Source organism: Mytilus trossulus, chromosome 9 (genome assembly GCF_036588685.1).
Source record: "Mytilus trossulus isolate FHL-02 chromosome 9, PNRI_Mtr1.1.1.hap1, whole genome shotgun sequence".
Lineage (NCBI taxonomy): Eukaryota > Metazoa > Mollusca > Bivalvia > Mytilida > Mytilidae > Mytilus > Mytilus trossulus.
In genome coordinates this window covers 46,934,731-46,951,643 of record NC_086381.1, presented here as the reverse complement: position 1 = coordinate 46,951,643, position 16,913 = coordinate 46,934,731, and the positions used below count along the sequence as shown (strand labels likewise).

At 31.3% G+C, this 16,913-nt stretch overlaps 1 protein-coding gene and 1 long non-coding RNA gene across 3 annotated transcripts in view; both read right to left on the bottom strand.

The window, feature by feature from the left end:
* Positions 1-7,788, bottom strand: part of LOC134683023 (polycystin-1-like protein 2) — a 55,136-nt gene extending 47,348 nt beyond the window's left edge. For both annotated transcript variants that reach the window (XM_063542022.1, XM_063542023.1), the window contains exons 1-2: positions 7,654-7,788; positions 5,785-5,919 (exon numbers count right to left, since the gene is read on the bottom strand). In XM_063542022.1, the coding sequence (XP_063398092.1) occupies positions 5,785-5,919; positions 7,654-7,735 (217 nt within the window). In that variant the 5' untranslated portion in view covers positions 7,736-7,788. The remainder of the gene's footprint in view (positions 1-5,784; positions 5,920-7,653) is intronic.
* A 6,409-nt stretch (positions 7,789-14,197) lies between these two features.
* On the bottom strand, positions 14,198-16,811 carry LOC134683948 (uncharacterized). The gene is made up of 3 exons (XR_010101121.1): positions 16,677-16,811; positions 15,030-15,115; positions 14,198-14,288 (listed from the first exon to the last, which is right to left on the bottom strand). It is a non-coding gene; the product is annotated as an uncharacterized LOC134683948 (long non-coding RNA).
* Positions 16,812-16,913: the final 102 nt, after the last annotated feature.

Below are 16,913 nucleotides of genomic sequence, written 5' to 3'. Positions count from 1 at the left end.
GTAAATGTAATAGGGAGCATGATAATGACGAAATAAGTGAAACTGCAAACTACTGCTCACTGATGATACCCCTGCCCGCCCATGATGTTGTAATGACTCTGAAAACGCATCACACGGTTAAGCTGACTATTATAAACCCTGAAACCAACTTTTAGAAATCCAATTAGGAAGGATTAAGATGGCCGCCGAGCTGAAAACACTGTAAAAAGTCAGCTCCCAGTTTTTTGCAGTTTTTTGTGTTTTACATGAATTCTTGGATGATAAAAAGTGGATATACTGATAGATAACAATTTGCTGAATCATTGGATGTCAACATATGAGAAAAATTTGGTGGAACTTTTGTGATATTTACAGAAAACCATTTTTTGGATTTAAGTGTTCACCTATTATTGATTATATTTACTTGATCACAAAGGATTTAATACAACATGCCTGGAGGCAACAGCCTTACAAGTAACAAATCTGTGAATAAAAGTGGAAAATGTGGAAACACTGTTCAGACTTTACTAGCTGCCAAATTAGATAAAGTTGATAAAGAAAAAACTGAAAAACCTAATAAACAACCAAAAAGGACTCACTCTGAAGTGTCAAATGAATCAAATACAAGTGTTGATCTTACTGGTATAATTAGTATACAAAGGGACATAGAAGAAATTAAACAAAACCTTGAGGGTGGATTAAAAAAGATAGACCTTGAAAATGCAACAAAAGACCTTGTTAAGTCAAGTGATCTGGAAGTCATTGTAACTTCTATAGTGAAGAATTTATTTAAAGAATTTACTTCATCCATAGAGACAAAAATTGATAAAAAAAGTTTCAGAAGTCATAGGGGAAATGCAAGAGAAAATAGATGCATTATCAATAGAAAATGAAAACTTGAGGGAGAAAGCTGAGGTAGCTATGAAAAGCCTATCCGCAACAAAGAAAGAACTACACCAAAATGAACGACTGACAAGAGATGCTATTACCAGCAGCAACTACAATGAACAATATTCTCGCAAAAACAACGTAAGAGTTATAAACTTTCCATGGCGAGAGCGACAAGATCTGCGTGCGGACTTTATTAGTAAAGTGAAAAGGGACATGAATGTTGAACTTGAGGAAAGAGATGTTGTCGCCTTCCATAGAATTCCATCTGACAAATAAGGACCAAAGCCTCTTATTGTGAGATTATTCAGTAGTGATGTCAAACGAAGAGTGATGCGAGAAAAGAAGAATTTACAAGACCATGTAAGATTTTATGATGACATTTCCAAAAGAAACATTGAACTGATGAAAAGACTAAATGAGACTGAATGGTTCAGCGACGTATGGTACTTCAACTGTGGTGTATATGGAAGGATATCCGATGGTCTACAGCTGAAGTTCAATATATTTGATGACATTTTTCTAAGATTGAGACAAAGGAAATAAGTAGTTAACTTACTACTTGACTTTCATTGTTACATGTACATTATGTCTTGATGAACTTTGGTTTATTTTTTAAACATGTTAAAAGTGCTATTCTTATTTTTATGGGACAAATCTTAATACTATAAAAGTTGTCTCCACTTTGTAAAATAGTTGACCATGTCATAACTGATAAATCATATACAGGATATATAAAATTGAAAGAACAATTATACTGCAAAAAACTAAAAAAAATTTTTACATTATTTCAATCAAAAATGTATGCCATTTTGATGCTTAATTTTTGTTTTTATCTTTTTTCTTTTCTTTCCAGTCCTTCATTTTTTTTTATTAATTATTGCATTTCTGCAATATCATTCCATTACATTTTGTTTTGGTTTAGTTTATGGTGAGTTATCCTGTTTATCATTTTTATGCATCTTTATGTTGGTGAAATGTTTTTCTTTAGTATTGTTACACATATGGAGAAGACTCAGATACACTGTATTAATATTAGATTTTTTTAAGGTCATGCTATGTGCTAGTGTATTTACTGACATCATATCATGTGTGCCCTGAAGGTATTAACTGTTAATTGCCAAGGTTTAGGAGATAGTGTTAAAAGAAGAGATGTCTTTAACTATTTAAGAACAAAGAATTATAATATTTACTGTTTACAAGATACTCATTTCTTATGTGAAAATGAAAATAATATAAGAGCTATGTGGGGATATGATAGTTATTTTTCATCTTATAGCTCAAATTCAAGAGGTGTAGCAGTTATGTTTAATAACAACTTTGAGTTTAAGGTCCTAAAAGAAAAAAAAAGATGTTGGTGGTAATTATTTAGTATTAGACTTAGTTGTTGATACTTTACATTTTACATTTGTAACTATTTATGGACCAAATATAGATACTCCATTTTTTTATGATAGAATTATGTCAATTATAGATGATTTTGGTAATGATAGCTATATGATTTGTGGTGATTTTAATCTGGTTCTCAACCCTGATATGGACTATTCTAACTATTTACATGTAAATAACCCGAATGCTCGGGAGAAAGTTTTAGAAATCATTCAGGAAAGGTGTCTCATTGACCCTTTTCGTGAACTTTACCCAGATTTGAAGCGTTTCACATGGAGAAAAAGAACCCCCTTTAAACAAGCCAGGCTTGATTTTTTTCTTTTATCTGAAGATTTACTATGCTGTTTGAAAAACTGTAATATTGAGCCCAGCTATCGCTCTGATCATTCTATGGTTGTATTAAATCTAGAATTTAATCCTTTTGAGCGAGGTAGAGGATTGTGGAAATTTAATAATTCATTATTGTATGATTCAGAATATATAAAGATTGTTAAAGAAAAAATAGTTGAAGTTAAAAAACAATATGTAACACCTGTTTATGATATAGATAGAATTGAAGACATGAATAATGAAGATCTCCATTTTAATATTAACAGTCACTTATTTCTTGAGACAATGTTGATGGAAATTAGAGGTAAAACTATATCTTATTCAAGTTATAAAAAAAACTTTTAGAAATCCAGGTATTGCAGTTCCTGAGAAAAAAAATGTCAAAACTTTTCAACTTGGCTATCGTGTGTAAAATTGTGTAAAAAAGTGTTCCGGTAAAAATGAAGATTTGGAGTGATGAATCTGGGAACCAATTAGACGGTAATGATGTCTTATATAAACCATGAAACCAATTATCAGAAATTGTTGTACATGTTTTTCAACAAACTGTTGGCATCCCAATGGGAACAAACTGTGCCCCTCTTCTTGCTGACTTGTTTCTTTATTATTATGAGGCTGACTTCATGCAGGAACTTCTCAGGAAGAAAGCTAAGAAGTTAGCAATATCCTTTAACTCTACTTCCCGCTATATAGATGACGTTCTTTCACTAAACAATTCAAAATTTGATGACTATGTGGATCGCATCTATCCCATCGAATTGGAGATAAAGGATACTACAGATACAGTTAAGTCTGCTTCATATCTTGACTTACATCTAGAAATGGATAATGAGGGTCGGTTGAAGACAAAACTTTACGACAAAAGAGATGATTTCAGCTTTCCAATTGTGAACTTTCCATTTCTGCACCTGCATACGGAGTATATAACTCCCAATTGATACGATATTCCCGTGCTTGCATTTCCTATCATGATATTCTTGATAGAGGGTTACTGCTCACAAGGAAGCTATTAAACCTAGAGTTCCAAATGGTGAAGTTGAAAGCATCCCTTCGTAAATTTTACGGACGCCATCACGAGTTGGTTGACCGTTATGGAATAACCGTTTCACAAATGATATCGAATATGTTCCTTACGTCGTAACTACAATCCCCTACCCTTTCATGAATTTGACCTACCGAAATAGACTATTTACCGGATTTGTAATCACATAAGCAACACGACGGGTGCCACACGTGAAGCAGGATCTGTTTACCCTTCCGGAGCACCTGAGATCACCCTTAGTTTTTGGTGGGGTTCGGGTTGTTTATTCTTTAGTTTTTTATGTTATGTCATGTGTACTATTGTTTTTCTGTTTGTCTTTTTCATTTTTAGCCATGGCGTTGTGCGTTTGTTTTAGAATTATGAGTTTGACTGTCCCTTTGGTATCTTCCGTCCCTCCTTTGTAGTTCCTGAGAAAATATGACGACAATTTTTAATGATTTTGAATTCATAGCCTTAATTTACCACAATATATATGTCTACTCTACGGAAGCGTATTAGGGACATAGAAAAAATAAAATTGGCAATGAACTTTTTTTTCGAAGTCGAAATTTTGACATTTCAAATCACTAAAAGTTTGACTACAACTTGAAATTTTGACTTTTCAAATCCCGAAATTTTGACTACAACTTGAAATTTTGACTTTTCAAATGCCGAAATTTTGACTACAACTTGAAATTTTGACTTTCCAAAATCTTGAAATTTTGACTTTCTAGAATCTTGAAATTTCGACTTTCTAGAATCTTGAAATTTCGACCTTTTAAAAACTCGAAAATTCAACTTATTATAAACTCAAAATTTCAACTTATTTAAAACTCGAAATTTCAACTTATTTAAAACTCGAAATTTCGACCTATTCTTAAACTCGAAATTTCGACTTATTAAAACTCGAAATTTCAACTTATTTTAAACTCAAAATTTCAACTTATTTAAAACTCGAAATTTCGACTTATTTTAAACTCAAAATTTCGACTTTTTGTAAACTCAAAATTTCGACTTTTTTTCTTAAACCGTAATTTCGACTTTGATCTCAAAATTTCGACTGTTGAAATCTCGAAATTTTGTAGTATTCAAACACAGTTATTACAATTTTAGAAGGAGTAGACATGGACGCAAATTATTTAAGCGTCATCCACACATTTTGGCAATTTATATTCAGAAACTGGTCTTGTTCTTAAATTAAGATATGGATTAGCATTTAATATTGAAGAAACCATTCGTAAAGAACATGCATGTTGACAGAGTCCCCCCTCCATATTCCATGTTTTAGTTTCCACAACACTGTCATAGGATCATTAGGTCTGAGAACATTTAGCATCACAGTTTCAAAGGCCTGTTTGGTATACCAAATGCCCAATAGCAAGTCACTGACTTTGCCTTGTTTAAACAATGGTAAATCAAGTAGCCAAAAATGCCATGCATATTCAGAACGAACAATGAGCTGCTCAGTTTTTTTCTAGTTTTGGAAGTTTGAATTCTTATAACACAACTATTAACCCTTGTCTTTATATATTAGACTGTTGAGTAAAAGAATGTCGTAATATAGGTGTGTCGGAATAGCGGGGTTGTCTTGGTACACATATCTGAAGTCCACACTTGAAATATGTATTTGAACCTGAAACATATTTTGTTTATTCTTTGGCAAGAACAAGATTTTCTATCTAAAATAATCTCTTTAAAATGGTTTAGTTTATTAAAATATGCTTATGAAGTTTATGATGTAAATGGCTCTCCGTCTCGCTGATATAAATGACTGTGAATGTAGTAATCGCAAACGTATAAATACTGAGGAAAAGTCGAAATTTTAAGTTTTAAAAAAGTCGAAATTTTGAATTTAAAAGAAGTCGAAATTTCGAGTTTAGAAAAAGTCGAAATTTCGAGTTAAGAAAAAGTCGAAATTTCAAGATTTTAGAAAGTAAAAATTTCAAGATAAGAAAAGTTAAAATTTCGAGTTAAAGTCGAAATTTTGAGATTTGAAATGTCAAAATTTCGACTTTGAAATAAAATTTCACTGCCAAATTTATTTTTTAAATGTCCCTAATACGCTTCCGTACTACTCTTGTATTATTGTTCAAAGTTTCAAGCGTTTAGCATTGAAACCTAAATTCTTTTAAATCTATGCACTGATTTGTACAAAAACTGATTTTAAGATTACTTACTTTCATTACAACTATGTACATTTGGGTTATAATACTGGGTGGTGTTACAACCACAAACACCACTCACACAAATCATATTGCTGTGACAATTTGAACCATCTTCTGATGTTTGACACGGTTCTTTGTATTTAGCTCCTATAAATGAATTCATGTTACTTTGTTAGTCTTGTATGGTTTTTTTTAGTTTGATTTCCTCAGTATATTTCGGAGTTAAGTGTGTCGTCTATTATCACTAAACAAGTAAACAAAATATTAAGGAGCCAGCGTAAGCACGCCTCCCAATCGGAAGTTTCCGGCTGCATTAAAGACCTATTCGTGGCCTTCGAGTGTTGTCTCTATGACACATTCCACATTTCAATTCTCAATTTTACGATACATACATGTTATAACATGATATTTCAAAAGAGAAGAAGAGGGATAATCAATAAAATAATTTTCGGTAAATACAAAGTATTTCTCACAATGTTTTTGAATGTGTTGTTAACCAAACATAAAGTTAGAGCGTGAAAACGGCTAATTCATCATATTTTCAATTTATAAAAGGACATTATTCGTAAAACAGAGAAAGTGTACGACCCCCGAATTCAAAGTTGTATGTATTTGGTTGCATTCATCATTGCGTTTAAGTTTCATACTAATAGAAATGATCAGTGTATTGACAAACAAACCTTTCTCAATGAACCAACTGAATAGGAGCGTTCATTGTAAAACAAACGTACTTAAAACTTGTTATCATGTTAAAAGTGTATTTGGTTGCAATACATTAACAGTTATAAATGTTTTAAAAAATGTACCGATTTTAAAATTATCTTTATAATATAAATGATAGACGTTGGAATGTTTCCAAAAGATTCTAAATTTCTTAATTTACAACATCATGAACATAATAATAGGTTTTTGAAAAACAATTGGCATTTCTATGGGAATATTGTGTATAATGCTAAAGCCTGTTCCAATTTATTCCGATTTGGTATTTAAATATTACTAAAGAAAGCATCGGTAGAGCTACTACATGTGAAAGAGGATCTGCTTACCTTCCGGAAGCATTTGATCTTATTGTTTTTTTTTGGGGGTGATTTTTTTCTAAGTTTTTTTTAAATTGCTAAATTTATATTGTTTCAGCTGGTGTTATTTTTGTAACGTGAGGTTGACTTCTCTGTAATGTTAAGGTTTTGTCCTGGGATTTTCCAATTTATCTGATGGATTTAAAAGTTTTCTTTCCAATTAATAAGTAGGATAAATTGTATTCATGCTATGATTTGTAGCGCACAAGGCTATTTTAAGAACAAAAAGGCATTTTGAAAAAAATAGGTGATGTATGTGATGTTAAGTAAAATAGTCAGTGAAAAATGGCAAATTCATCAGTTATTACAAACTGTTTTGCAAAAAATGATAAATATTTAATACAATTCCAATTATTGAGTATTATGTAAATAAACTCATAATAGATACCAGGACTAAATTTAACATATACGCCAGACGCGCGTTTCGTCTACAAAAGACTCATCAGTGACGCTCGAATCCAAAAAAGTTAAAAAGGCCAAATAAAGTACGAAGTTGAAGATCATTGAGGACCAAAATTCCTAAAAGTTTTGCCAAATACAGCTAAGGTAATCTATGCCCGAGGTAGAAAAACCTTAGATTTTCAAAAAATTCAAAAATTTGTAAACAATAAATAATGCAAGTCTTGGGAAGAAATAAGCCTGGTTTATTAAATTAGTTTTCTTACTTCAACAGATATTGCTGGAGAAGCCATTTTGAGATAAAGTATCTACAGAGCTAAGTCAAAAATATAAATTATACATCATATAGTGTCGCTTATTTTATTCTATCAAATTTAGATTAAAATTGTATATCATGAATACGTACTTGTTTTACAACTTTTATCATAGTAAACGTAATACTGCAAGGCGGGATTCTCACAATCACAAATATCAGAAACACAAACCATATTATTGTAACATGTGGAATCTCCAACTAGTGTTGAGCAAGTCTCAGTGTAAGTTCTTTCTAAAAAAATATACTTAATTATTATATGTAATACATGTTAATACATTCATTGTGTAATCATACGTTTTTTGATTGAGTTAAGTCTGCCAATTGATATTTTATCGTATGTTTTTCTATGTTGTGGTCTTATGCTATTGTTTCAGAAAAAGGGAGAAGGTTTGGATCCATTAAAACGTTTAATCCCGCTGCAAATGTTTGCACCTGTCCTAAGTCAGGAATCTGATGTACAGTAGTTGTCGTTTGTTTAGGTGATATATGCGTGTTTCTCGTTTCTCGTTTTGTTTATATAGATTAGACCGTTGGTTTTCCCGTTTGAATGGTTTTACACTAGTAATTTTGGGGCCCTTTATAGCTTGTTGTTCGGTGTGAGCCAAGGCTCCGTGTTGAAGGCCGTACTTTAACCTATAATGGTTTACTTTTTAAATTGTTATTTGAATGGAGAGTTGTCTCATTGGCACTCACCCCACATCTTCCTATATCTAAGGATGTTCGCCGCTCAGTTTCAAAATATATAATTTTTCATTTAACTAATATGTACTAATAGGGAAAACATTGAGGAATCAAAAAAGCAAAAAAAAAAAAAAAAATTGGTCAATGTGCTTGTTTTCGAAATACTAGCCATCGGAATTTTGGCGGGACAATTTTCTCTCTTGATTTTTCATAGCTTTATCATTGACCAGTTAAAGTTCTCAAATACTATAAAAAAAAAATAAAAAAAATTTATAAGACTTTAACTTATAATTATACATGTGGAAAATTTATAAACAGAAAAATGGGTGTTCATGGGGATTTTTTTCCAAGGCATTCAAATGGATACAGTGATATTGTTTGCCTTAAATTAGCTGAGAATAAAGGCTTTTTCCCCTGGAGAAGAATCCCAATTTGAAAAAAATGGCTTAAAATTATTCCCAAAAAGACAATTTTTTTCCCAAACAGAGCTGTCTCAGTAGAAATTGTACATGACTGCAAACTGAAAAACACTAATTTAAACATTTTTCAGGCCAAAAATGACTATATTTGCAGATTTGAGGGTCTATCCATGTATCATCACTGACAAAATGAGGTCTTATTTTAAAGCAGGGTTTGACTCTTGAAAATGGCTCTGTAAATTGATGTTTTAGTCAAATTCATGGTTAATTTTAAATTTCCAAATTTGATGAAAATGACGCATATTTTCCCAATAAAAAAGGGTAGAGGTAGTTTTGAAAAAATCCAACAATATCACTACGGATATAACCAGAGTATTCCGAAAATCAGACACACATTCCAAAACATGACAAGCAGACATTCTCAAGAACAACAATCAAAGCTGTGTCCTTTTAAGACATTAAGTCCACGGTTCGTAGTTATGGCGAAGGTTGAGATCCTGCTCACATGTTTAAAGTCCAGTCAATGTAGCATAATTTTGACCCTAACCCGAAATGTATTGCAACAGAAGATTTTAAAGTTTTAATCTTAAGCATTTTACCCCAAATAAACACAGAAAAAAGTCCCATCAAATCAAAACTGAGGAAGACTAAAAAAAACACCATTTAAAATTCCTATGGAGATTTGTATTGAAAAGTGAGATAACTCTTGCAAAAAAGGCAGAAATATCAATAAAACTGATACAAAATTATAACTTAACCTCTTCTATTCATCAGAAAATATTGAATCTTGATTTTTTAGCGGTGTTTAGAGTATAACAAACAACTCTAACGGTGTTTTCATATATTTTATCAAGCTATAATCTAGATTTCGTAATTCATTAGTTGACCATTTGTTGAATTTTTCAACATGTCAAGGTAAAGAATCTCAAATCTAATAAAAATAATTAAGCATGTATTCTTATTTTTGTGGTTTAAAGTTTCCTTAGACAAGTAAGTTGCTGAAGAAATATAATATACAGATATAAACAATACCAAATTTTCCCAATATTTTTCAAAATGGTTACAAAGCTTCAAAATGCATGAAAAAAATAAAACTACCCATAACACTTCGGTTTGTACATTTCATGAGCAGACGATTGTATAATTTGGTCAAATACAAAGTAATAACCCAATCAAAGTATCATACTCTACATAAATTTCAGGAAAAACAACAAAAAACTGACCAAAAAAAGTAACATTTTGCAAGACTTATCTCCCCTTCCAATGTAAAATTTTCATAGGAAATTAAAAATGTTTCCTCAAGTTGATTTTATAAGACTTTCTTCTGTGAATATAAAGGGCATAATGCTATTATAGATTAGAACTAAAACATTTTATGTTGCAATTAGTCTGAGGTTAAATCTAAGTTTGACTGGACTATTTACCCTGCCACAGTCTCAATGTTTGTGTTTGTCCCAATTCAGGCGATTGTAATTTAGTGATATGCTACTTATTTGAATATCGTTATTTTTTTTGTTACATAAATTAGGCCGGTAGTTTTGTAGTTTGATTTTGTTTACATTTGTCATTTCGGGGCCTTTCATAGCTTACAATGCAGTATAGGCTTTGCGCATTATTGAAGGCCGTGCGGTGACCTATAGTGGTTAATTTCTGTGTCGTTTTGTCTTTTGTAGTGAATTGTCTTATTGGAAATCATACCAAATCTTCTATTTTATAGTTATAAATTTATTTCATGCAGATTATTTCATTACTAAAACTTTCTTATTTTGCACTTTTTTATGCAAAAGGAATTCATTAGTAAACATTTTAAGTCATTGATACATTAGATTCCCAGTCAGCAGACTAACAGTGGGCCAACGTTGGCAAATGGTCGGCCCGTTGGTCGACCGTTGGTGTTGGCTTCACAGCATTGGCCCAACGTTGGCAAATTGTCGGTCCGTTGGTCGCAAGTTTATGTTGGCTGCACAACATTGGCCCAACGTTGGCAAATTGTCGGTCCGTTGGTCGCAAGTTTATGTTGGTCTGTTGTTGTGAATTCATATTATTATCTCATGCTGGTTATAAATAATCGGGCATATGTTGGCATTATGTTAGTAGCAACATAGGGCCGATATGAAATTTTGTTAATAGAATTGATTATATAATATTTTACGCTTTATTTGTCTTGGGAGGCGGATAATTTCGATTGCAGCAGGCTTTATGAAAAGTTAATGTTATACCGAAAGTGTTTATCAACTGAAATTACATTTACAACTCTATGTTGGGCCAATGCTGGCCCAACGTTGCGTGATCATATATTATACTCTATATATAAGTCAGGTAAAATTTATACTGGAATATCATTACTGTAATAAAAAAAAATGTATATCGTAAACATAGATTGCCTGGTTAAAAAATAAAATTTATTGCAATCATTATTTATAATTACTTTATTCATTAAACTTTGTGAAACATAATAATAGCAATTATATGCAGAGTGATATTTGATACAGCCAGTCTGTTAATCAAGCCCATTCTGATAAGGTTGACCATATGTTCGACAAATTTCAAAGATAGTTGCTATGGTAATTAAGTTTATAGGAAATCTGAATGTAATGGGATGGTCACTTTTGTGATTATTTCCTGTTGTGTATTTGTAAGAAAGCAGTGATACGAAGAAAACAAAAAGAGAAAATCATGTCATCTGAGATTCAAAGAGAAAGATAGTAACATGTAAGTTGTAACTTTAAAAAATCTGATACATATATACGATTCAGAATGATAGATACAATATGATTGTTTAATCTGAGGGATGTTGTTAAAAATCAAAACATATATAAATTTCTATCATTTTATAATGCTGATCTTGAAGTTTAAACGTTTCGGGCGAAATATTTTCTAAATTTTAAATCATTTCAATCCTATTAATTATCATGAAATATTTGCCACTGAACATTAGTATCTTCAAACAAATGGTAAATTATATAAATCTATAACCACAACATGTATGATCATTACTGAAGTTAATGGAATAAAATTGTCTTAAGATGTACCTTATTCCGTAATGTTTCAAAAATGTGGTATAATGATTTCTACTTCATTAAAATATAAATGAATTTGTTAGTTTTATTGTATTTCTAAATCGCATGCAAACAGATACGATATATTTGTGAAACCTGATCATATACACACTTGAATGTGTAACAGTGTTTTTATATATCAAATATATAATTGTTCATTAATACACATCTAAATTATTCTTTATATATCATGTATATTACGAATATATAAAGTATGATACCGAATTCTGAAATAATAGTCATAAGGGGTTGTTATACCCACAAATCCGTCTAATACTAATAAATTTCTGACCATTAGACAAATAACCAATATAAAAAAATATGGTTATTTAAGATTTTATTTTGTATTAAATAGTGTTTAAACTATTTAGAATATACATTAATTTATATTACATATCTAGAAGGGAGATTTCGCACGCATGCATTAGACAAATACGCAATTCAAGTTTACTTATAACTTTATTACAGAGTCGGTTAGAAAAAAAACATAGCTGTAAAGAGTCTTCGGATAAGAAGATAGATGATGCAGTTAAAGATTGGCGGCGCTTGACAGAGAAGGTGGCAAGAAACAGAGAAGAGAAAAAAAGAATAAAATATATAAATAATAATGACACTGTTGAAGTTCAAATTGAGGAGGACACTACTCGTGGTGACGACCAATGATATCAAATTTAAAATAAATAAAGTTTCATCTTCTGAATTATTTAATTTTCATTCTGGATCTCGAACCAATACAACTAAAATTACATCTCGGAAAAAAACTATTTGTATGATCGCCTAACCATAAGCCATACGTCATTTGTTCTGTTAAAGAAAAAAATTAAATTGATATGAAAAAAGAAGATGTGGTATGATTGCTAATGAGACAACTCTTTACAAGACACCAAATGACACAGAGTGTATCTGGTCGATCCATCAAACATTGCCAAAGAAATATCTTAGCGTCACACAATAAATAAAATTAAAGAGGCAAAGTTCATGAAAAAAACAAGGACAGTAACAACAATGGGTAATACAAAAATACAGAATTGCTACCTTAAACTTTGGCAGTTTGGAACACAAAAAAAGATCAAATGCGCTCCGGAGTATTTATCATATACAGCTCCTCATGCAGCATCCATTGTAATTTGGTTGAAACAATAGACCAACGTATTGCCAACATAAATATGAGAAATACCTACCTTGGACCAACATGGTGCCAACATGAGAAAAGATATTTCTACGTTGGTCTTACGTTGTGCCAACATGGATTTCGTTTTTCATACAATGGGCCAACGTTTGCTCTATGTATTGCATATAACCGTACAACGTTGGGCCAACATGAAGCCATCATGTTGGGCCAACGTAGGCCCACTTTGCACTTATACGTTGGGCCAACGTTGAAATACAACGATGGGCCAATGCAATGATATACGTTGTGCCAATGGTGGGCCAACATACTCATGTTGTCTGGGTTAATACTTTTAATGTTTTTATTTTTTGGTAACATTGTGTGTCGGTTGGGAGAATTACATTACAATAGGATAAACAGAACTGTATTTGAAGAATTTCCACCGTCAATTGTGCATATGACGGTCGCAAATATCTGTTTTACTGGCTCAGCTTAGCGTCGTCAGTTAAACTACAATTGCCACCGTCAAATTCATAATTGAAGATTTCAACTCTTCAAATACTGTGCTGTTATTCTTTACTTGTTAGGTTAAATAGTACATTACAAATGTTAAAATAGAAACATTTCAAAATACAATTTATGCAAAATATTCAAAGTTATTTAACCACCCAAGACTGAATTTCCACAGCAAAATCCTCTCCGTGGAAATAAGATGTGCCAATTACAATACAACTGCATACCAAATATTATTAGTGTAAATATATTTTATTATTAATTAAATTGAGGTAAATTAATGTACACAAATAGGCATTTACATTATAATACACAGCAAAAAGTGCCACGCATGTTTCACGCATGTTAAAGAAAACGTGTGTAAAACGTATGTTTTTTGTGCGTTTAATGCATGTTTTTTACAACGTGCGTATAACAGGCGTGCAAAAACATATATTAAATATGCGTTACAAAACGCATGAAATACTTCACATGTGTAAAACGCGTGTTAATACAAACTCATGTAAAATACATGTTTTACATGCGTTTTACATGAATTTCAAAATTATATTTTTTTTATGACTGATTTTTTTATCTTTGGCTTATATGTTTTATTTTTATTGTGGAAATTAACAATTTAAAAATGAAAGACACGATTAGAATCCCTCCTTTATCTTTGGTTGGAAAAACCCTTTGAAAAATGGGCTTTTGGCTGGATCCGCCACTGAAGAATGTAATAACTTGAAAGTTTGAAAAATAAATGAAAAATACAAAAACATGTCTGCCTAAAATATTTAATATCTTAATTTTAAAGCATTTGGTTAAAGCTATATCATCTGACACAAGTTTGTTAAATTCTATATTTCATCACAGTCCTGTTGCTGCAAATGACTGGAACTGCTTCCTGGCACAGTTACTTCTTCTTTTTAATCTGCCCAAGACATTTCCAAGTGACAATTTCTTCTGTAAACATAAAAAAGATGATAAAGTAAAAAGACATTTGTGATGTTTATATAAGAGATGTCAAATTTCACAAGAACTGAATGGAACTGAAAGTTAAAAGTTCATGAAAGGCAAAAATATAATGAACATTCTTATGAAAAAAATGTGCAAAATCAACAGGTATATATTCTTGAAATAAGTAACAAATGCAGTTTTCTAAAGATAGGCTTGAGAGAGCTCACAATAGTATTTTTCATATCATTTATATTTCCAAGTGGCAACATGTGTACTAACTACTATTATTTAACTTCACCAAAACATTGTATGGGAAAAAGAATGTGTAAACATGCAAAAAAATGGATTAAATGAAAACTTGATGCATTTACTTTATTCCTGCAATGTGTTGTTTTGCAAGACAAAATTTTAAAAAGATGAAAAAGTACTAACCTAACTAGTTATGCAAATGCAGTGAAAAATTTGCAGCTAGCATGTATAGACATAATAAAGGACAGATTTTTTTTCTATAAAATTCCGGTTGCATATATGTATATTCATACCTTCTTCAGATGAAGGATAATTTATAGCATGGCACATTTGGTGTTAACTTTGTCTGATTCAGTAAGCAAAATATTTACTACTTGATATCTCTTCTGATTTATTGTTTGTTGGGATGCTGTCCCACTAAAATATACTTTACACATTCTATTATTCAAAAACAGATAAACTATTAAACAAAAGTCATTGCAGAATAAAACTTCTTACCTGAAGAGTCCATTTTTCTCACGTTTTTTAAACATTGTCTTGTCCCAAATTTTGTTTGTTATTGCATGTATTGACTTGCTTGGAAACTTTAATAAAAAATATATCAGTTTATTAGATAATTAAAAATGTTAAACAAAAATTGTAAAACAAATTGCTCTGATAATTACATCTATACATATATATATACATGTATATGTGTATGGGGAAAAATGGTTTATATATTAATGTTTGAGTTTTTATTAGCTTTTAATGAGCTTTCAATACTAGTAACTGAAAGTACTATTAAGTTTTGATTGTTTGTCTTCATGTTAGAAGTTTTTTTTAGCTTTGTTCCAATTCAATGAATCAAAACAATTTCTAAACGATTTCACCACTTTGTTCCTCTTTTGTGCTGTTACACAACAGTCCCAGTACACATACATTCTATTTATGCCTGTTCCAAGTCCAGATGAAATTTAGTTGTTGTTGGATGCAGTCTGCCATTTTTGATTTACCTTGGCAAATCATTTAACATTGTGTCATGTCATTAAGCCTTGATGGCACACCTGTTATACATTTTTTGTAGCTGACAGTATGAGCTTTGTTCATTGTTAAAGGTATTAAGGTGTCCTATATAGATGCTTAAATCCAGTTCATATGGACATTAGTAGATAGTAATCTCATAGGCAATCATACTAGTATTACTACATTGATCTCCTTATTTTCAATATCATCATTCAAAACTGTATAATTTTTAACACATGTATAATTAGTTACAAGAAATATAACTCAAGTTACAATCTAATGTAGCTTAAAAGCTGCCAGTGTAGTGTGCATTTCAACAAAAAATTGTATATATCTTAATTTTTTTAACACTGTGTCTGAATTCTGGTCATTTTGCCATGTTTGGCACCTGGTCAAATGGGCACCTTTGATAGTCAATATGGCATAAAAAGTCAAATCCACCCCTTTTTAATTCGGGTAACCCACAGTAGTTAAGTCCACACCCAAAATTACTATTATGTTTTGCAAGTGAACTATTGAAGACTCCCATAATTGTTTTATAAACTATCTAATATAATTGAACTGATCCTTAAACCTCCTTTGAAAAAGAAACCATATTTTTACATGTAGAATCTAGGTGCTCTATTTATATACAGTGCTGGATCTCCATCTACCATTACCACATTTACCCCCCCCCCCCCTTTGTGGGGAAAATTTTGTTGATTATATAGGGAATCATTGGAGCATGACTGGAGCGGGCTCCCGTTAGGTCAGTCAGAAAAAGTTATGGATCTGCAACTGAAAAGATCAGGAAAATCAGGAAAGGCAGATCATTAAAAAAAAAAAATCTGTGATAAAATTTAAGTGTTTTCTCTTCTTTTTTTCCTCGTCTGTATTACTATATACAGCAGTAGGGAAGAGTACCAAAAACTTCTTTCGTATAAAAGATGAAAACCGTTTTTAATATAAGGTGGCAGTTAAAAAATCAATTGCAGAAATTTCCTGAAAAAAGGTGCCGATTTGACTTATTAAAATGGGCTTAAATAAGGTGACGAATTGACCAGGTGCCCGTGTGTTTAATATCATTAAGTGTCCAGTAAAATTAATTAGAAATTACAGAGGTTTTTTTTCATGTTAATTGATTCACAGTATCGATATACTTACACTGATTGAGTCTTTGCAAAATTGTAGTTATACCGTATTTTATTGTACAAAAATAACCGCGGGAAATACCATTACACTGGCATGGAGACTCCGAGGAAATTACGGAATCCACATTCATATAGTTGTTTAAGGTCCAATCGGTTACATACAATTATTAATCATGTTTACTTGTTTTAATGACTTATAAATCTTCGGATAGATTTCAATCATTTAATGCCGTTTAAATGGAATCTTAAA